Raw genomic sequence first — 22,621 nt, forward strand, 5'->3', positions numbered from 1 at the left:
GGTTGGTTTCTGATGGTTGGGAAGTCATAGTTATGTACCTACCAAGGGTATGTGGGTTAATTTGTGGAAAGGTTATTTGTCTGCCAAGAAATGAAATGTTTTTCAAAAAACAAGGGGAAAAAAGGGAAAATAATTAAGATGACCGCAGGGTGCTGCCTTGTTCATGTCATGAACCTGCTGAAAGGTCTGTTGTGGAGAACAGCTCCTGTGTGAGAGACTGTGGTGTTGGATTTCCCGTCAAATGGCCTTTGGTACGAGTGGTAAATGAGGTTTGAAAAATAAAACACATGGTTTTGGGGAAAGAGAGAAAGAAAACAGCACAAACACTGTTTTTGTTTTAAAACTAAGTACAACTGAGTCACTAATCTCGGCGGGGTGGAAAAAGCCTCCACATACTTTCCACTTGTGAAACAGCGCCAAACTGTGGAGGATCAAAACCCAGGAGATTTTGAAGCTGCAGAACGTTTAGTAAAATGTTTAACTTTCATATTCACAGAAGTTATACAATGCATGTGTTCCTGAAATGTGCAGTCATGCAATAAAGGGAGGAATCAGGTTTATAAGAATGTATAAATATTTGGAAACAAAGGGACATTGAGTTCCTACCAGAATTGTGTATTTGGGGTATGACTTAATTTCCTGAGCTGTTGGGTCTCACTTTCAGATTTATGAGCCGTCTCTGTTAAAGTCTCTGGAAGGCTGCCTGGTTTATATCAAAGCAAACCACCTCATGTCTTCTTCTCTCTCTGTGTCTGTTTTGAATACGAGACATCCATATTTCAACAAAGATTTATGTGCACTTTGAATGTTCTCGCTGTGAGTTTCTGTTGACCCTCAGTGTGAGTGATTTGTATTTTGGAGCTGAGTGGAGTGAGAACCTGGACTGATAATCCTGCAGACCTGGAATTGGCATTACTGCAGGATGCTGCTGTCTAAAATGTTGAATTAGTCTTTTGCAGTCAGCTGTTTTTTAACATTGAAATTTGCTATAAATCAGTTGCAAGTAGCATTACATTAATGTAGGTTAATTTGAAAAGGCTACAGAGCATTACCAAACAACAATAATCTATACTTAGATTAACAAAACATACATTTTCTTCAAGTTTATTTTCCCACAGTCGATTTATTCACGGAAATCTACAGCTGTGATATGCATAAATGCTGAGCTGTCAATGGTAGCTTATGTGTTTTAGAAGAGATTGAGATTTGATCATTTTATTCTCCCTAATGAGAAATAACTTTTCATTTGAAGCTACCTCCACAAACTGGTATCCATTGTTTAGATTAAAACCTACAGGAGATAAAGAGTTTCCAAAGCAAACAAAATCCATCAACCAGCATCTCTTTGGCTCAAAGTAGCTGAAGTGGAGATAACGTTTTTGTTTTATCCCATTAATTTTTTACTTGCAAATTGACCACTGACAGTCGAGTCACAGAGATGTGCATAGACTTCTCAGAAATGACAAAGTGCACTGAGAGCGACTCACTTAATCAATGTCAGGTGGGGTTTTGACTGCTATGCCTCTGAGGAGAGTATAGCAACAGGTCCCAGGACTAATGAATCAAATGTGTGCACAGGTTTGACAAACACATTTATCACAAACTGGTTTCATATGGTTGACTGGTTTCTTAAGGATTAGTTTGCGTGCTTCCAGAACTTATCCATATTAGTAATGGGTTTCAACTTGGCTGACAGACAGAGAACAGAAACTGGTACTAACTTCAACTATTTCCAAATCTAAAACAAGGCATATGTGAAGTGTGCCAACTTTAACACATGTGGAGCAAACTGTGCTCGCGCAATTTGGTGAGTGAGAGACAGATGGCCACAGCTGGATGGAATAGTTGGGGGAGGTATTTGTGATTGTGTTAATTGACAGATTGGTGAAAAAAAAAATTGAGTCGATTTGGTAGAGGGACCGTAAATTGGATAGTAAAATTGTAGATTTATGTTGAAAGGCAGTGGGAGATAAGCAGCAATGGGTCAATGACTATCTCTATATTACACCCATGTCGATCTGTTCTCCTGCTGTTTGCCATAAGCATCCTGCCTGAAAAAGTAAGAGTAGGTAACTTTGCAGTTGTTTAAATACATAGAGAAAAATACCACAGATGCAGTTATGCAGAAGTAAACACTCAAACAGCTGTTGGGTGCAAAGAAAATGGTTGAGCAACTAAATCTGGGCTTGTCAGCGTTCTCACTGCTCCTCGTCATTGCCCGGCTCTGAATCAGCCAGAATTTTCTTCACAGGATGTGAAGAGCATCTGCTGGTCTGCTGACAAGAAATGCCAGAGGTCGCAAGGAGTAGGCGACCTGTTCAGAGACGAGCACTCTGACAAAGCTCTTCACAAGATTCCACAACACGGCGCTACAATAAAGAGTTACTGTGGAAACCAGATTGGGTGAGGCTGTGTGGAGAGTGACAGCAAGGGTTTGACAAGTAAAGGGTACTGATGGTGCTGCTTCATCGACTGAATTATAGGTTGAGTCACACAAGACGCTCCCACACCCAGGAGATGAGCAGCCTCAGAGACAAGAGACCGGAGGAGGAGCAAAGGGAGCAGATAAAGCAAAGACATTTCATGGCTCTTAATGCTAATTTTTAACTGTATTTAAACTTCCAAAATGTGGGGAAAAAAATGTAAGCTGACACAAACTGTCCACGCACAGACCAAATAATTCAAGTTGCGCAGGGCATGACTTTGTTGTATGGCGACGTGAAAGTATTTGCCTTAAAATCTTAATTGAGGAACTCAAAGCTGAAACAACTGTCTTGTCACTTGTTAGGGGGCAGCCTTAAACAAAACACTAACATTTGCTTTTTTAAACAGGAATTCTGCAGAATTATGGCATTGCAAATCAAAAGACTCACGGTGTGTAAACAAACATCAGAAGCTTTACATATACACACATAAGTCTGAGATAACACAGACACATAGGTGCTGTTCCTATCAGCTCTGCTGTCTGCCATTAGCCTCTGTTTTAACTCTGTTTCTACCCCAGATGCCAGCAACGAAGCTGAAAGACTTTGCCCCACTGTTTTGATTCTGGAACTGTCTTACCTTGACCATGCAATGTAAAAAGGTCAAGTTTGACCTGTAAAACTGAGAAAGTTGCAAATTTACAGGTAGGACAGATACAAAGCAATAGTTCAATATTTACTCAACTTTTAGCTCAGTTTTATCACCACCCACTCCTGAAGGAAATATCTGGCTCCATAGTTTCTGAATGCTCTGTCTACCATTCTGTGTTATCAGGATATTAGTTTTTGTTTTGTTTTTTATGTTGGAAACAACTTCTATTGTGATAGAGCTGTGAAGAATTATATGTGGGTGATAATTTCTGCAGGTTCAATTGCAGACACTATAAATTGTCTAATCTTAACCTTAAAAGACAATTTCTTCCTGTGAGAATTCTGTCCTCTCTATCTTTTTAGGATCCATCTTTATCCCTACCAATGCAAAGCCCTCACCTCTGCAAACAGCTCAGCCTCCTCTGTCCAGTCACAGTTTATATCTCCACCTGTCAAACCAACATTGGCTGTGCGGTCTTTTCACTCTGCGACTTCAGATGAAAATAAGCTGAGCTTATTAGGGTTGGATATTTGTTTCTGCAGTGTGGCATGTGTTTGTTTGATGGAGTAAGAAGGTAAAACAGTAAAAAAAAAGGTCTTGGTGGAAGCTCCTTGGATGCTTCTTTAACCTTGCTCCTCACAAGTCAGTCAATGTGAAAGAAGGAGCTGTTCTTTCCTGGGGTTAATACCCAGACTGCTTTTGTGGAAGGTAAATTGCAAAATTAAAACAAACAAATCTACATCTTTTTCAGTCATACAAATAAAAAATGGCCACTTTGTAAGACATGCAAAATGAGCTTTGCAGACGAGCACAGAATTTGAGACCCATGTGAAATTGTCTGTGCCTTTTCCTGTTGTCATATCAACTAAGACTGATAATCTGCCAAAGCAGAGGCCACAGTTCATCACACTAATGATTTCCTGATTAGATTGCCAGTGGAAAGGTGATGATATTCGCACAGACAGGGCACATTTCCAACGGGTTGTACGGGAAGCTCCGCCGGCTGTGAGGTAGGGAATCATTCTTCCCTGACCTCGGTCAGTCTATTACTCACTTTGTTGGTGTGTGTCTGCGATGTGGGTTCAAGCACTTCCCCTCCTTGCAACAACCTGCCTTCCTCGTCATCTCTGACTGAGCAGGTTGTCCTCAAAAGCTACTGGCAGGAGGAGACAAAGAGAGGCTTTGAGTATAGACATAACTTTCACTGGCCCTTTGGAGAGTTGAAAAAGACCAAAGTAGAAGCCAGCCAACAGTCAGACAAAACATACACAGCAAAAAAAAATGTTTTTGTTGTTAATGAGTAGCTACATAAATTAATCATCTTCTGAACTAAAAGCTGTTTGTGCCCAAAATGCAGAGCCAATTGGGACGCAATCCCAGGCTATTTACTTGTGGTATTTTCCATATTATTTAAAACATTGAGCCTTAGCGACTGAGCAGTTTCCATCATTCTGGTTTTAAAGACAATAGGTTGTTGTGTTTGATTCCGGTAGGCTAAGTGCACACAGCTACAGAGCAACGTATTTTACAACTCTCCTGTCTGCTCCTTAAACCTTCTGACGTCGTCTTTGACATAAAGCAGATTTGTGCTTTTCCTACCCTGCAGGGAAGCATAATCAGGGTTTATGAGTCCATTGAATGTTGAAAAATGTAATTCAGAGTCTTGCCCTCATTTTGTTGTATGTTTTTCTCATTGTCTGCACTTCCCCTCTCTCTCTTCACCAATGTGTACTTTTAGGGTATTGCGACAAGACTATTTCCCTGCAAAAGCAGCAGTCCTTTTTACAAACCGCAACCACACACAAATACAAACATTACCCTTTCATAGAGCATCACCACTAAATATCTTTCTGCAACTGAACCCTGATGATGCAGACACACTTTCCAAACCAGTGCGGGGAAATGTCATTAAATGTGTACCCTGCTGTAAGCATCACCATTACTCACTCATCCCGTCTAGACAACATGGACATGCCAGCTCACCTGGAGCTGTACATAGAAGGAGGATGCTCACCTGTCTTGTCTCAGGTGAAGTCAGGAATTAATGACAACCCCAGGGATTCTATGAGCATAAGACCACAGGCCTTGTTGGGAAAATAGTCAACAGAAAGAAACAACCCCTGTTATCTTATAATCAAGAGCAGGAGCCACAATAAGGGTTGTGTACCTGAAATGGTTTGCATAGAAAAAGAAGCAGGTACTGACAGGAGTCTGTGTGGAGGTTAAATGAAAGCACTCATGTGCATACCACTACAGTCCCCTCGACTCATACATAGTCAGACGCCTCCACAAATATGCCCAGGCTCAAAAATACACAGACACCTCAGCAAACAAAGTCTACAAGGCATGCTGATTTGTCTTCACAGACTCCACCCAATTTGTGTGTTGCACGTAGTCACCCACCGATCTTGTACGTGACACAAGAAATGAAGAAGTACTTCACTGTTACCATTACCACAGTAACAACAACAAAAATCCTCCCTTTGTGCCTTTTTATTTGGAGACACGTGTGTTAGGTTTCTGTTTTGACACCACTTTTAAAAGTGATACACAGGTCTACTGATCAGCAGGGACAACTTGGACAGGGCAGGGCAGGGGAAGCAGAGAGATGAGGGGGTTGAGGGGGGTGGAAGGACAGTGCAGCTGTGGATGAGCAGTCTGCTGCTGAGTGAAGCATGGGTCACAGTTCACACCCAGACAATGATTCTAACAGTGTCTAACAGGAGGGATATAATAGCATTTCACAGCTTGGTAGGGTGGTGATGATGTTGGGATTAAGTGTCGTCCCTCCTGCAAAGACAGACAAGTGATGATATTACAAACCTATCATCAGACAAGAACATTGGTAATAACCAAATCTTTAAAAAAAAAGTGGTACCATACTAGATATCAAGAGAAAGAAATGTGATGTATAAGTACGATCCATTTACTAGAAAGTAGTTCAAATGAATGCCTAGGATTTGTTTTAAGTTGGTTCTTTCAACCAGGTATCCACATTTAGAGTACATTTTAGGTATCTGGTCTACTTTATTTTAGTTTTTAAGTAGACACATCTATAACGGATTCATAAACAGACTAGAGCACACTCTCTGACACAATTTCGAAGGGTTTCAAGGCCTAACTAGAGGACACAAGCTTTGTTGTCTTGTTTGTTCATTTATAGGCTGTTTCCTTATAGTAACAACATGTGTGGAGTTCCCCAAGGCTCAATTATCGGGCCTTTATAATTTAACAATTTAAAGTAAAAACAAACTCTAAAAACCAAAAATAGTTGACGTTTCTTGTATGCACTAAAATGCATTCAGTCACACAGTTGCTACATCATGAACATTCAACGAAACTCAGTGATTATGATACACAACAACACAAATGTAATACTTATTGTCTAGCATGTAACAAGTCCCTGCAAGTTGCTTTTTATATTATAACAGGAGTTACTGAGTCAAGGAAAACTGGATTTACTGTACCAAGAAGGGGGTCAGTTCCCACACTTTTAACCTTTTATGGGTTGTTCACACATTGGTGACACATTACTCCAACACCTGACTGAGATTTTATAGACTGTTTTTTATTTTGAGATTTACTGAACTCACTGACTACTTGAACTACCAGTGAAATAGAAAGGTGTTCTAAAAAGTTGAATAAAGTGAAGTGCTAAGTATTATTCATTCAGCAGTAATTTTTATATGGGTGATGTTATCATTCAACCTTTTCTTGCCATCACCCACTCGCCTTTCCTTCCTACTACCATTTTTGGTCTCAGCCTGAGCACTTCTCTCCATTTGGCTCCCTGTGAGGCTGCAGAAATCCGCAGACCATTTGCCACAGTGCTGTTTTCTGAGGAGAATGTTTGACTGACTGCCAAAGAGAGCCAAAAACTATGGCCAAAACACTTTAAGCCTACTGTGTGCAGTTGTTTTAAAAGATTAAGTAGAGAGATTCCTTTTCATCTCAGAGCTGAATAAAACAATTCTTAATAATAAACTCTGACAATGTTCTAGGTTTGATATTAATCACATGTATGGCAAGGCAGTACCAAATAAATCAGAACCAAGAGAATTACTCAGACTTTGGAAAGGCACACTGACAGAACTTATTACATTATTTCCCAGCAGAATACTTCTGTGGATGGAGAAAACATTGAGGATTAAGTGAAAGGAGTTTCCCGAAGCTCTGCCTTTTAAATACCAAAGTAAGCACACAATCCTAGCTTACCACTGCAATTAGAGTTACAAGCCTATTAAACACCCTCATACTCTTGGAAAAAAAATGATCTCCTAATAAAGCCAGAATATTTTACTGAATGACTTGTTTCTTCATTACTCAGTTTTGCCCGAAACAACATTTTCAAATCTGTGCTGTGCTTATGAGAAAAACTAACAAGCAAAAGGACAATCAAGCCTAAAAAATCATCAAGGAGCAGAGGCCAAAAACTGAAAAACATCTGCCTCACATGCACCCTGGCTAACGTAATTATTTCCAGGAAAAAAATTAATGTAAATAAATTTAGGGTGATCTGTCTAATCCTGCTTAAACGAAGTCTGCTGAAGAGATGATGGTAAATAGAGGTTCCCACAAGTATGACATCATCTCAGAGTGTTTATGATTGATCATGTTTATGTGTTCAACATCTCTCTTCACTTCTACACTCCCAAATGACACAGCTCATATTCCCCTGAAGGCATACAGCAGACAACATTGACAGACCACATGCTGGTAACTTTTAAAGACACATTAAAGAGGCTTGTGTGAGGTGCTGTTCATCTGACTCACTGGAGACTGTTATGCAACAGGTGGTGTAAGGTGCACATTCAGGTAAAGGAAGTGACATATCAGTGGCTAACCACATTTGAATAGCTACTGAAAACATACTTATGTAGAGAGAGTATATCAGTTTGACCTGTAGTTGAACTGAACATTGCAAAATGGAATAAAAATTCTCAAGACAGAGAAGTATTTGATATGATGATATACAGAACAATCTAACTATAACCTGTTTGTGATTGTGAAAGTTAATGTTTGTTGTGGAGATGCTTTGGTCAGTGGTGATTGAGTAAGGACAAAAGAGGAAGTCTGGAGGTTTTTGACGTGAGGCCACTGAAGAGGGGTCAAATTGCCAAATTATTTTAGCAATTACGTACTTTTCTTTGGAGTTCAGAAGTAAAACTCTTGAAAATCAGATTTAATTTATACTTTTCAAATGAAAAATATCTGAATTTTAAAGTTGAACATTGCAGAAATGCCATACAAATGGGCCATAGCCAAATGTGATCAGATCTAAAGATGAATTATAATGAAAGAGTTATAATGATCCAAAATGTTTCCTGTCTTATTTATATGTCTTTTTTAATCCCTAAATTTAAGATTAGCTGTGTAACTAAAGGGAGTTTAAAATTCAAACTCAAATGAACTTCAATCAACTGTAAAAGTTTTTTTCTTTTTTAAATTAAACACAAGCAATTAGGTGGGGGTCTGTGGCCACATGGCTTCGGGTAACAATCAGATTGGCAAAGAGTCAATTACTGACCTTTATAATTGACTTGGGTGACACCTTTTGGTCCATTAAAAGGATTATTAGCTGTAGAGAGATTGTCTTTATGGAAAATATTATGATATGATGTGATATTCTTAAAAGTACTTTAGAGCTATAAAGATTGAAAGTGCAAGTAAAACTAAAAGAATCAAAGGAAAGTCAGGGAACTATTGAGTCAGTGGCATACATTTCTTCTGTAAAACACATAAATCACTACTACATTTAACAGGAATCAGTCCAGCTATAGACTGACCATCAAAAAAGTTGCATAAAAAAAGTCCCCACACATTATACCACATAGAGTATCAAGAGTATAAAGCCCCGTTTCAACCAAGTAGTCCGGTTTGGTTCAGTACAGTTTGGTACAATTTGGTATGGTAAACCCTGGTCTTGCTTGCGTTTCCACAGCCACGTCAGCTATGTAATAGTGTGACATCATAGCAGCCCAACACAATATAGCCCGCTATTAATTAAGTTCAAGGAAGAAGAAGAAGAACGGGACACAGTAAACAAAAGGGACCCTTTAGGGTCATATCGGTACCCTTTGCATCCCAACAGAAGGGTACCAATAGGACAGTACGGATCCTTTATTTTGGTTCCATTCCCAACTTTTGATGGTGGAAACACCAATAAATGGGTACCGTACCAGTACTTAATAAGTGTCTGTATTTTTGTTCATAAAATGTAACAATGTCAGTTAAACTGCTACAGCACTTTATCTTGCCACATGCAAAATCATTTTCTACTTAAACCATTATGTCATGTCAAAAAATGTCCTGTTTATACTGTAGTTGTTATGTAATGTGAGTGATGTGTCATGTAGACTGAAAGACAAACACTGTATATTTTGAAACAAAATACAAGAGCTTCATCGTTCTTTAGGCAGGTGAAAAAATAAATCCATAAGAAGGTGCTCTTTAAAGGAAAAAGGAATCAAGAGAAAAATGCTTAACCAAGGCACTCTTCTTAAAATTAAAAGCTTTATTGTAAAGGCTGGTTTATAATGGAACTGATCAAGTTAAGCCAATATGTTTTGGCCACATGATGAAGCCACAAGTCCTTCATCAGGTTGGGAAACCTGTTAGCCCATGTTAGTTTAATTTGACCAGGTCCATTATGAACTAGCCTCTACAATAAAGCTTTTTATCATAAGAAGAGGGCTTTGGTTGAGGTGTTTTACTTGATACTGTTTGTTTTTCTTTAAAATGTTATCTCAAATCTAAGATGGTTTAAAAGCTCAACAGGAAGTTGGCAACAAGGGCATATCAGGGTAGTTTGAATTTGAAAAATGAATGGTAGACTATCTGGGAAAATGCAGGTACTTTAAATTCTGACATCATGTTTAGGACATCTGTTCATCCCAAGCAGAGGGATTATGTGTGACTTCAGCGTTTTTTGGCTTTTCTCTTGTTTTATCTCTTAAAAATTGCTCTTTGAAATTGTTCTGTCAGGTTGCAGAAACGTCTTACGTATAGCCATCCAACTTAGCCAGTGACTCAGACTCTAGAACATCATCATCTGTCAGAAATATAGGGATACTTAAATCTCCTGTAATAAAATGCATTCACTTAATGCTCTTTTCCAGCTGTCCCCAAAGTCTGTTTGACTTCACTTCCCACCAATATTTTTCCAAAGCATTGAGGCCTCCCCAAAGTTAACTTAAAGTGTGAGTAATTCCAGCTGAAATAACAAAGCAAACTTCATGAACGCAATACAGAATTGAAAAATATTTTTGCTGTTTTTTCCATTTCCTACATATAAACCACTACTTATATCTCATTACTGCCACTTTGAGGGGACCCATGTGTTATGTAACCATGAATTAAAGGAGGGAGAGGGATATAGTGAGAAATGGAGAGTAGTTTAATGTTCTTGTGTGTGTGAGTGCATGTAGAGAATTTTAGAGTTCATTATTGACACAGACCTGTGAGGCCCTGAAAACAAGACGAATGAAAACAGCCAATCTCTTTTGTGGTTCTGTTCCATGGGACCCTCGTCCCTGTGCAAACGCAGCCGGTCTGACTGCAAGTAACACACCCACTCGCTTCATCTCTGCTGTGGTGGAAACTCGGCGGACAGTGACATCATCAACCCAAGACCACTGAGTGATATTTCAGAGATGAGTGGAAAAGTCCTGGGCAACAAAAAACATCACAACACCATGACCCGGTTGTTGTGATGCCTTGCCTAACTGTCATTACTGTACCACGACCACTGAAGCAAAGGCTGTTGGGAAAAACACGTGTGTAAACCTACCAAAGGACCAAACACACAGAAGAACAAAAACATCTCTCTGGGGGGACAAAGTGAAATCATTCTTTCCCTGAAATCTTCTGCTTTCCAAAAATTCTTGCTACATGATAAAACATTAAGGGATGTATCGTCCCTGATGCTTTTATCACGGGGCTGATGGTCTTTGTGTACTCGTTCCCATTCTTCCCTTCATTCATTTGTCTAAATGATACTTTAAGAGCCACCTTGAAACAAATACTCTGAGGGGGGTAAGCTACTCCCTGCTTTGTTTATCTTTGGAAGATAAGAGGTTCTGGTAAATTCTGCTTTTTTGCTCTGGACTCTCCCCTGTGGATTGGAAACATATGGCTGCATTAAATAACATAGACAAAGACCAGAAACATTGGAGAGCGATATGACCTCACATAATCATAAGAAACAGTTAGGCAGTAGACTCCCCCGGCTTTGAAAATTTGGCTGCTGGCCTTCCCTGCAGAAACCAAGCACCTTTGCACATGCCTGAAAACAAATGGGAGTCTTAGTCAGAGTTTCCTTTTCCCAGGAATCAGCACTTTACCACAGTTTGGCCCGGCCCAGTGGACTAAGACTTCCCACTCATCTCTGCCACTTTATACTCACATCTGTAGAGCACGATTAAGTTCACATGACTTACAGTTGCTTTTTGTCAAGTGAGTGCAAACCATTGCAAACAAATGGACCAAATCTACACAAATGAAAGAACAGTTTTAATGAAAAGCAGCACAAGACAAGAAATAAATGTATACAAATTGAAAGGATTTTGGACCTCTTAGTATATTTTCACAACAGCCCCTCCTGAATGCATCAGTAAAAAAAAAACTCTGCATTTAAAATGTCTTTTTGAGATGTTTTAACAAAAGCTGCATAGCTATAATGGCCACTTGCAGAAGGATCCAGCCCAAACTGACTGACATTGGAAGCTTGAATAAAGACTTACATAAGAATCTCTTTCAATTCCACATTAGCTTTTGATCCAGAAGATCAACTCTTGATTGTGTGTCAGTTTACCTTAAATTAACATGACGAATAAAGTTTCACATCTAATCCATTCCCATTTAAGATCATTCTCTGACACTGACAGCAACCAGAGGAACCAAAATGAGGCTCAAATTAAAACAATAAACTAGTATGGCTCCAATTTATAACTTGAAGTCTAAAATGTAGTAGTGAGCAAATGGGAAAAAAAAACTCAAATGCACAAACATTGTAGGAGAGTAATTAGGTACTATATTTGATTTCTTTCTGATGTGGGGGTCAGAGCAGGTCACTGAAGGCCACAATAAGAGAGGCAGGTACACACACTCCCCTCTGCACTGTGACTTTTACAGCCTCCAGTCAGGGGAATAGTCTATTGTTAACTGTGCTCTGCTTTACTTAAAAGAGATCAGAGGCTCACATAAGTTGTTTGTGTAGAGGAAAAGAATGAAGGGGAACTTTTCAAGTCCTGCGAGTTAACGGAAGTGTTTGAAATTGTTTTATGTTTTTTTGCAATGGGCTTTTAACATTTTCATACCACCACATCCTCTATTTCTTTCTCATGTTTCTTAACTCAATTCAAAGACTTAATTGCCATGAAGTTTCAGAAACAGTCTTGCCAATTCATGAAATTACTCTTATTTGTTATTTATTTGCTATCTTCATATACTTTATATTTTCTGCCAAACACTCACAGAGCTATGGTAAATATCTATGCTTTCACTCAACTGACTCAAATTTTAAGGAGCAAAACACAGTCATACAGTAAATATTCCTAAAATGGAATTTGGTTGAACTGGAATGATGGAGGCAGCATCACTATGTTGTCACTGCCAGTCATTCATGCTTTCATTTATTTTAAATGGCAGGCTCGCTCTGCAGATGATTACTGATTGTTCAAACTATATGATCCAAGTCTCCTGTCTGGTCTGAGTTTGATTCAGTGCTAAATACAAACAGTTCACATTCCACTAAATCCAAATGTCATGCTCCCTCTTACAGTAGCAGGCACCATTTTTCACATGGTGTATGTTAGAGTTTTCCAGAAAACACTGCAGCCCTAAGCCGAGAGGGCAGATCTGTTTATTTCTTGACTGAACAGATGTGTTGAGAGACTGATCTGGCTATCTGACTGGTGGGGCAGAGTCAGACTGATGTAACACAGCTGTCTAGCAGATTGCATTACATTTAAGTGCCCTAATGGTCCACTAACTTTGCTTGGTTACATTTAATGGGAAGAGGAGAAAAGGTAGAATACAGTCAGGGTGAGGAAAGCGCTTCATGGAGGCTGTGTGAAAGCACGTCTTGGTTGTTGGGTGAGTGTTTATGACCCTGAAGGGATGCTCCTCCAGATGTGCAAAAATTCACATACATGTGTAATGATGAACAAGCAGAATTTATAGAACATTTTTTCACATACTGTGTGCAGACAAGTGGTCACATTACTTACGACCAATCTGATGAGCAGAACAACGAGAGGTCACAAAACAAAAGTTTCACTTATCTTCCTTTCCTTAATCACAATATATACTTTATGTACCACAGAGTATGGTATCTATTTTGGGAATGTAATGGTTTATATTTCCTTTTTTTTTTAAATACCATGCATACATGTTGGTTTAATCAGGTTAAGATATATGACTAAGAGATAACAGCTATGCTAGATTCTCTGGAAGGCTGCACAAAGGTGAGGCGATATCAGTGTAGCAAAACTGATTCGAACTAAAGACAAGGATGGGAAAGGGATTGGTCCGGCATGTTTTTGCTGTGGTTGATGATTTTTTTTTTTCATTGTTTTATAAGTAAAGCCTCCTCGATTGGAGTTAAACTTGGGCGGCTGCTGGAAGGACAACGCTTGGTACAAGGATAGAGTCTTTGAGCTTTTGAATGCATCTTAACATAAAGTACATTTGTTTGTTGATGGCATCGGATGATAGTCAGAGGATCACATAAGATATTTACGGTTTATCTTGAGCAGCCCATTAATGAGTTTACCAAATTCCATAAGGGTTTGCTCCCACAGTTTGCTGAGCTATTTCATTTAAACCATCTTGTGGTGATGAGGAATACAGTCATGGGATCATTAAAATGATTAGGATTCATTATCTGGGAACCAGGAATGCTAAACCGAGTTTTATTCCAATCCAGCGAGTACAGTTGATGTTTAGATATTTTGCAGGATAATTGAAACCCTTGACCTGTTGTGGACACAGTTTAAAAGTGATTACAATTCATCTTGGTTAAGATTTTCCCCAGTGTCACAGCAATCCAGCCAATCAACCACACAACATGCCATGAGCAAAAGCAGCTAGCATGGCGGCTAGCAAGGCTAAAGCCGTGGTAAATATCATATGAAATTGTCAGAAACGTTATTATAGCTCATAAACTGTAACATGGAATAATCATCTGCTGTTTTCAAAGGTTGAGTATGAACTTGGAAACTTAAAAAAGAAAGGTCCTCAAAAAGATGATTTTGGATTTGAACGCACACTGGATCAGCTTAAAGAAGTGTAAGCACTTCACAGTTTAAGTATTGTCTTTTTGCAGTGCTGTGTTTATTCACTGTTTGCAACTCTCTTCTTTGTTGGTCTTTGATAGCTCACTCTTAAAAAATCCTTAAGTCATCCTTTGGCTCCTATCCACTGAGGCAGGGCAGAGTGTTGTGTACTTGGCTGAAGTCACGTGGGAGTGATCAGTCCTCCTAAACCGCACCAAACAGCATCAGGGGTAACTAAAGCCCCAGACATGTTTAGAGCCTCCCCCCTTTAAATAATCTGCTTGGAAGTGGTTCGCCACAACTAGTGGATAGAAGGAGGCAAACACTCGTTTGGAAAGGAGCATGTGCATGAATCGGTTCACCTTTGGGTGTCCATGCAATGAGTAGGAGAAAGTAGATTTTGCAGAAGGAGGAAAAAAGGTCTGACAAATTCTTGAGCATTACTGAGTCTCCAGTCAAACAGAAATAAGATTAAGCTGGTTTTATATGAACTAATGTCCATATAATGTCCATACTGATAGAGGGAGATGAAAGCATTTCTAAAGCTTTTCTATCTTAAGAGTTACAAAGAGCTGGTTGAGATTTGTGTGTTACACTGAAGTCTTATGAAGGGGAAGTCTCTTTCTGATGGCCTGAGAGAGATATCATTGTTCTATGGTACTTGCTGAACGGCTTGGCTTCTGTTCAGGCCGCACGCTGGTTTTATTTGGGTCTGTAATCTCAGTGAGACATCTCTAACATTTATAACAGGATGAACCATGTCTGAATACGTCTCCATGATTTCAGCTGGCTAGAATGAAAACACGGCATGATGATTCAGCCCCTAAAAGGGAATTAACACGTGAGTACACAAATTCATGTGTCTATGCAGACAAGCTTGTCTGCCTCCCCCTCCCTCTGTCGATTGACTTTACACAATGATGGAAAATAACTCATTGCCAGTAGTGGACTTGGGCTGTCAGAGTTGTGGCAAAAGAAGGGGGAGCACCAAAAGCATATGGCTGGGCACCATAAGCAAAGAAAGTTGTGATGATTGATTTTTCATTGCTATTTGGGTAGTACAGCTGAGGAGAGACAGGAAACGCTGGGAGGAGAGAGTGGGGGATGACATGCAGCAAAGGGCCGAGGATAAATTGGAACCTATTGGACTACAGCCTCCGTTTATCGAGCGCACGTCTTAACCGCTATCTGGCACCCCAATTAAATGATCACTAATATAACCCTTAGATAAAATCCAGACAATCTTGGGACCCTTCATCACTGAACCTTAAGAGGCAATACAGTTTTTCATACATAGGACAGCTCATTTGGCCCCAAATCAAGTTATTTCCACTGGTGGGGAACTTTACTGCTATCTTTTGCACATTGGACACAGTTTAAAAGAACTTTTTCATGTCTTTTTTTAAAAATGGGGTTTCTATTTTGTAGTGTTTGAAAAGAAAAAACAGGTGCACCAAAAAGAGTCCATCTGCTCATAGTGCACCTTCATTTAAGATTAGTCTGGCTCGTGTCTCTACTAAATTAATTGAGGTATTAGAGACTTAAATTATTCAGCTTTAGAAACAAAGTCATGAACAAAAACTGTGTTCAGCCCTATGCTATCTAAAAGAGAGGCAATCCTCCAATCCCCCCCCCCCACTTTGATGAAAATTAAAATCCGCATTTAAATGCCTTTTCACATTGCTACTTCAACACATCCCAACCAGCTGTTGCATGGATCTAATACAGCCTGGAGTGTTTATTTAAGCTCTCTTGGATTTTGAGTTATTCACTGACCGTTTTTGGATGATGGTGAGGCCCACTGCGTCTTTCCCAAATGCTAGGAAAGGTGTTTCATTTCACAGCCCCACATTTTCACACTTTTCACAATATGCTCAAAGAAAGAGCCAACTTCTTCCTCTGAGGGGTTGCACAGATCTCGCTTAGGAACAGAAAATGATGTAACGTGAAGATCTTTTGGGTGGATTTTATGGCTGGGGCCCACATTTGCCATAATACTCTGTCCAGTTAGTGTATACTGGAGCTGATGGAGAAAGACCATATGCTGCATGTTCTCTGCTGCTATTGCAATATGAGCTGCACCTCTGGCTGACATCATGTGAACCCATTATGGAGACGTTTTCCTTGTAATTGTGATTAAATATCAGCTGTTTGGTCCAGCTCTTACTAGAGAACAGGACTTGTGTTGCAATGTAACCCTATTGGATAAATATGATTGATAATCTACAAAATGCTCCTTCAGAGGATAGGTGACTTTATCGAGTTGTTTCATTAAGTTTATCTGGGATGATCCTCAGATATAAAATTCTTCATGAGTCAGGTTTATGTCTTTAACATCATGCTCTTTTTTTTCCTCTTTGTAAGCAAAAAAAAATAAAAAATTGCAAAAGCTGCAATTCAGTGGACACATTTGGGGTTGAATTCCTCTTTTCAAGTCCTGGCTGTATATTACTCATGTTTGACTTGACGTCTGTCTACTGTACAAAGATGCAAGCTTTAGAAAATCTAAGATGACAAAAGGTCAGCAGGGGCACAAGGCTTTCACCACTCACCGTTTCGCTTTTAATGAACTTGGAGCTTTCGCCTTAAAGGGAAGCATCAACATTTGAACACCAAAACAGAGCTGATAGAAGAAGCACAGTGTGTCAAGTATTAAAGTGTAGCAGTCAGAGGACACTTTGATAAGGTTAAGTGTGTTCTTTTACATTTTGAAGTATGCAGTGTTCCCCTGAAGTATGCTTTGCCAACAATTGCAACAATCTCCTCAAATAAATCCCTGAAAGTCTGTGAAACTAGGATGCTTTAACTCTTGACAAATAACTGGGATGAAAAGTTGCACAAAAATCTTCTGATGACAACACTTGACTAAGACAAACAAGCCTGTTTGAGATGTAATCACAACTTGGTCCGTGTAACTTCAAACTCTTGCACCATCAAGTGGTTGGGATGGGTATTACATTAAAGCGAGAGCTTCCATTTGTGCAGTTTTAATTCATATTTGAACTCTACACTCAGTGTAATTTCATACATCTTAACAAAGCAGTAAAACTAACAAAACTATTTATTTAGAAAATATTTCAGACAAAACTAAAAGACTTAATAACAAGCCTGTTCCCAGTAGATCACAAAACACACAAACAAACCGGACAATTCACTCCTACCTTGTGCAATAATATATTTTTATGTTATCAAACTACCTTGTGCAATAACATGTTTCATTGTATGTGCACTGTGGGCATGACGGTTTTCTTACTACTGAATATTCTGACTTCATTCTGTTTAAACTGCAGCTCTCAGCTCTCTATATTCTTTATATTTATTTTTCTATTTAATTACGCACTGTGTGACTGTGCACTGTGACTGTGCTGGCAATCCTTGCTCTTTGCTGCTGTAACAATGTACATTTCTCCGTTGTGGGATAAATAAAAGGAGTATCTTACCTTATCTTAAAGAAGTGTAATAAAACTGATGTGACAATTACGCCTTTGACATGTTTGAAAAAGGGAATAAAAATCAAAGACTAAAATGTTGAATAGGAAGCATTGATTCAAACAAAGTATTTGTGCTGTCACAACTGTACGACTTGCTGCTTAAAAAGGAGATACAAACGAAGCCGGAGTCTTCTTTTCATACATACATTTATTTTATATAAAAGAAAACAATGGTTGCAATATATACACACAGGGCCATCACTGGAAAACTACGGTATCCAACATGGCAGCTAAGCACTGAACAATGTTGGATGTCATCAAAACATCAACATGCTCCTCCAAGTGCCTCTTGGGATCCTGCAAGAAGGACAGAAAATAACAATGAGATGGGATTTGGTATGAAGATTCTTCACTACTACAACATTTAACAAAGCAGTCATCTGTGGCCTGTTGCACCAGCTACGTGTAAGTCCTGTCTTCAGTTTGGGTGTAAAGTTCACACTGAACCCTACTTTGAAACTGATTAGATTCTAACTGAAGTTGTTCGGTCATCTTAACTAAGTAACGTCCAAACTAACCAAAATATTGTTGCAGAAATTACGTTTTAACTTCCTGTGACCAATCAGTGAAAAGCAGTTTTTAATGCAGTGTTTGTTACAGCGCTGCGTGACTGTCTTAGAACAAACTAAGAGCTGAAAATGACTTCCATTAACGCCGGTAATCCACAATCAGCGACTGAAATGTTTGTAAAATATGACAAAGCTTTACAACTATGTGATAAAAACAGCTGTAGCCTCAATATACAACTACAGTGACATTGAGTGGTGAAATCTACCACTAAAACATTAGGACATTTGACCTTGTTGTTGGATGGATCGAATTATCTCCGCTCATGGAAAACGTAGTGATTACAAATCAAAGTCATAATACATTTCTGAGTGATGAAATCTTTCACAGAGAACGCACTGCCGACACCAAACAGACGGTAGTAAACCTCTGCTCCACCTAATCCTCAACGTTATCCCACCTTTGAAAATGCTACACCATGAAATCTGTAATTTAAGGAGGACTTTACAAATACTAGGAGCTAAGTTTAACATTTACATTATAACTTGTGCCTTAGTTGGAACTATAGCTGGTGCAAAAGCTTTTATTTTAGTAGTGCATAGACTCTATCGTAGGTTAGAACTTAACACATAGCTGGTACAACAGTACAGGGTCTCTGTTTGGATATGCTAAGTCTGACTCAAACCACTGTGCCAACCATCATCAACAGACACTGACCTAAATGAAGCAATACATTATTCTAAAATAATAGTAGTATCAATTATTTTCTTTACTGAAGCATGAAATGTCATTTTTACCTGTTTTCCAACGTTCTTGATGGCCAGCTGCTCGGGGGTCATTTTGTCCTCCTCTTCAACAGCCTGAGGTGAGAAAAAAAGTCTTAATATTGATTAGGGGCTCCAGTAGCATGCTCTGACTGCTTGTTTGCATGCATGTGACCATCCGTGTTGCATTTTATTTCTCTTCAGAAACACTTAATATCTTGTTAAAGCTAAATACAGCATGCACATCTGCATCAATGAAGCACCAGCACTAGTGCAGTAGCTGTCTTCTTGTTTTATGGATTAATCATAAAATCACATCAATTGATTTCATATTTGAGGGGGTTACAAAGCTTTCTTTGTTTCTATTCTGGATCATACACTTTATTCTTAAAATATTTCAATCTACTCTGTTTTTTTAAATTAAAAGGTACAGTATTTTTGAAGTAATGGATGATAGAACCTTTTTTCTCCTTCCTGATGTTTTAGGGCTATTTCAGCCTTCAACTGTAAGATAAATGTTGCTTTTTCTTGAGTTTTTAACAACTGGTGGTCTTAAAGTTGTACCTTATTGTAGTTCTTAGCCAGCTCCAGCATTTCCTTGACAATGGTCTCATTGAGCTTGCAGTGCTCGCTGTAGTCCTGCAGGGTCAGACCCTCCATCCAGCTCTTCTTGTGCAGGTTCAACAGCATCTGAAAAATAAAACGGATTATTTTCATGTCTCATTAAAAAACAAATAACTAAATGATTCTTTGATAAGTGTCTTTGCAAACCTTTTGCTCCAGCTCGTTTTTCCTGTAATTGATGGTGATGGAGTAGTAGTGTCTGTTAAGTCCATGAATAAGAGCCTGAAAACATAAAAAACCTTAACTTTATGACATAACAACAAAACCAACCTCAGGGTGCAGAGTGGAAAATATCACACGCTAGAAGTAAATTACGCTACTTTTCAGAAATATATCTTACACAATGATGATGGTGCCATGAACAATGTATTACCTGGATTGAAGGCTTGTTCAGATGACCCAGATTGGATGTGGTTTGTCTTGGTTCATGACCTAACACCATCATGTTGGCATTGATCAATCTGAAGGCATCGATAACAACCTGCAGAGGACAGACGGCACAAGTTAGTAAGAGTTCACAGTCAAAATCAGAACGTGTACAAGTGCATACAGAGTCACAAGATCTTTCCAAATCAGCCACGCATCTTTACCTTTCCTTTGACGCTCTGAATGGGATCAACCACCACTGCGACGGCTCGCTCTGACAGGGCCTCAAAGCTCTGCTGTGTGTTTATGTCCACGCCAGACAACCAACAGCCAAAGCCAGGGTGACTGTGGTACCATCCCACTACCATCTCTGGCCTGGTTAACAATACGGGAGAAGGACAGAAAACATGTTTAGAAGAACAAGATATTTGATCATTTGTCATTTAAGTGAGGATTAATGAAACTGTTTTGCCATTGATTAAGACACATTAGTATAGTTCTCTTCATTTTGATCAATGTATGGGGGAAAGAATCCAATACTTTTCCAAATATTGCGATAGGAGATGTGTGTTGAGTCAACGTTTTACCTGCCGGTCTGCTTCAGCATATCCAACATCTTTGCCTGGAACACGGGGTCCACAGCTTCAACACTCACACCCTGTGAATGGATAATTCAGTTATGCTGAGCCAAAGCAAAAACCAGCATCATATACTTATTTTCAAACTACAGTCTGTGTACACAAACAAATCATTTACTACTCAACTACTTATCAAGACAGACATAAGTCAGCTTTACAGATTTATTATTTAATGGGCCTCCAGATCAGATTATTTAAATTACATATACATTGAGTTTAGGGGAAGATACGTACGGTTCCTGACTGGGGCATGGCAAACACATCGATCACTCGCACTGTGTAGTCATCTACAAATTCTCCCAACATCAGTCCCATAACCTCCATTGGTACACCAGCACGGCCGTGTTTCAACATCTGATAAGAGCAAATACACGAGCGAGAGGTCAAAGAAATTTTTACAAAAAATTGCATAAAAACTTAAGAGGATCATTTTAGAGCAGATGTTGAGTGATTACCTTTAGCAGGGCCAAAGAGGAGATATACACCTGCTCAGCAGTGTCCACAGCAGGTGCATCAGTCGGGGGGCCCTGAGGAGTCAAAGCAGAGTTTATTTTTGGGCTTTTTGTGCCTTTATTGGAGAGACAGGACAGTGGATAGAGTCGGAAATCAGGGAGAGAGAGAGAGTGGGGAATGACATGAGGGAAAGAAGCCACAGGCCGGATTCGAACCCGGGCTGCCCGCTTGGAAGACTACAGCCTCCATACATGGCTGCACACTAACCACTGCGCCACCAGCGCCCCAAATTCAGGCCTTTTAAATACAGTATTGGATTTGACCATTTTATTTATCATAATAGAAGTACTGAATCGTTTAGTTTCCTTTATTACTGTCGTACGCTACATTACACGTCCAGGCTAGAAGAGAAAGCATTAGAAACCATTGTTTACGTTGTTTATCGATGGCAATTTCGTTCAATGTAATTACCTGGCCAAGCCCTGGCATTCCCCCACCCAGCCTCAGCAGTCGGTCCATGTGAAGATCTGTTGAGACAGACATAACAAAGTAATTATCATCTTGCCTTCTGGCTGTACAGTGCGTGATACATTTAATTTCGCATAAGGATCACTAAGTTTTAGGATTTCAAAACGTATTTAATTTTTACACAAGATTAAGCTTTTAATAATATATATATATATATATATATATATATATTTTCCTCTATAAGAAATAACCAACCAGAGTGAATGAAAGCTTAACATTGTGTTTTATATTTGTGCTGATGGGTAAATATAAAGTAGCACCCTGATGACATTAATCAACTTTTGATTTATTAAATAAGGTTTAATGAAAGTTTTACCAACAAAGAAGTTGACTGACACACATCTGTTTTCAAATGTAATTACCATAAAAACTACAAAGTGATGTCATCAAGCCTGATACTCATTAATGTAGCTTGATGTTTGTTATGAGTGCTCATTAATTTAGCATCTAGCATCCAATCGCTAGTTAGCCTCAACATGCTAATTCACCAACAATCACGTCAACACAGCATTAAAATGTGAGATATGATGTCCTATTTGATTTAAAGATTAGCTCTTAAGTGAAACGTCTCTTTAAAAAAAAACACATGTGTCGAGTTTAGAAAACACAAGAGAGATGACGAAGAGCGTTAGCTTCCTATTAGCTTCGTCATGTTTAGCCTGTGTCATCTACATCGAAACAGCTTCAAATTATTAACATTAAACCTGCACCACCGCATTATTTTAAAGCCTTTCATCATTTCAGAGCTCTTAGTCTACTTACCTTGTGTTAATGTCAATATATGAGAAGAAAGTCTGTGTTTATGTGTGAAGTCGAATCAACCCAAATGGCTACAATGAATCAGCCAGAATTGTCTCTTTTCAGAAAAACTACTTCCGTCGCTCTGATGACGTTTTAGA

At 39.0% G+C, this 22,621-nt stretch overlaps 1 protein-coding gene across 1 annotated transcript; it reads right to left on the reverse strand.

The window, feature by feature from the left end:
- Positions 1 to 17,970: 17,970 nt before the first annotated feature.
- On the reverse strand, positions 17,971 to 22,621 carry psmd14 (proteasome 26S subunit, non-ATPase 14). Its single transcript, XM_020637952.3, has 11 exons — positions 22,485 to 22,621; positions 21,666 to 21,721; positions 21,197 to 21,268; positions 20,976 to 21,095; positions 20,691 to 20,761; positions 20,328 to 20,478; positions 20,111 to 20,218; positions 19,885 to 19,959; positions 19,678 to 19,803; positions 19,147 to 19,209; positions 17,971 to 18,139 (listed from the first exon to the last, which is right to left on the reverse strand). Exons 2-11 carry the CDS (start codon positions 21,711 to 21,713, stop codon positions 18,041 to 18,043), a joined length of 933 nt encoding a protein of 310 aa, XP_020493608.1. The 5' UTR covers positions 21,714 to 21,721; positions 22,485 to 22,621; the 3' UTR covers positions 17,971 to 18,040.

This window comes from Labrus bergylta, chromosome 3 (genome assembly GCF_963930695.1).
Source record: "Labrus bergylta chromosome 3, fLabBer1.1, whole genome shotgun sequence".
In the NCBI taxonomy this organism is placed as follows: Eukaryota; Metazoa; Chordata; class Actinopteri; order Labriformes; family Labridae; genus Labrus; species Labrus bergylta.

What these genes read in the sequence shown, in the direction of transcription:
- psmd14 (XM_020637952.3), bottom strand. Translation starts at nt 21,713, where the DNA reads ATGGACCGACTGCTGAGGCTGGGTGGGGGAATGCCAGGGCTTGGCCAG. An exon ending in GAATGCCAGGGCTTGGCCAG is followed by an intron (nt 21,269 to 21,665) that starts GTAATTACATTG and finishes TTGACTCCTCAG; the next exon opens with GGCCCCCCGACTGATGCACC. An exon ending in ATGCTGAAGCAGACCGGCAG is followed by an intron (nt 20,479 to 20,690) that starts GTAAAACGTTGA and finishes ATTGTTAACCAG; the next exon opens with GCCAGAGATGGTAGTGGGAT.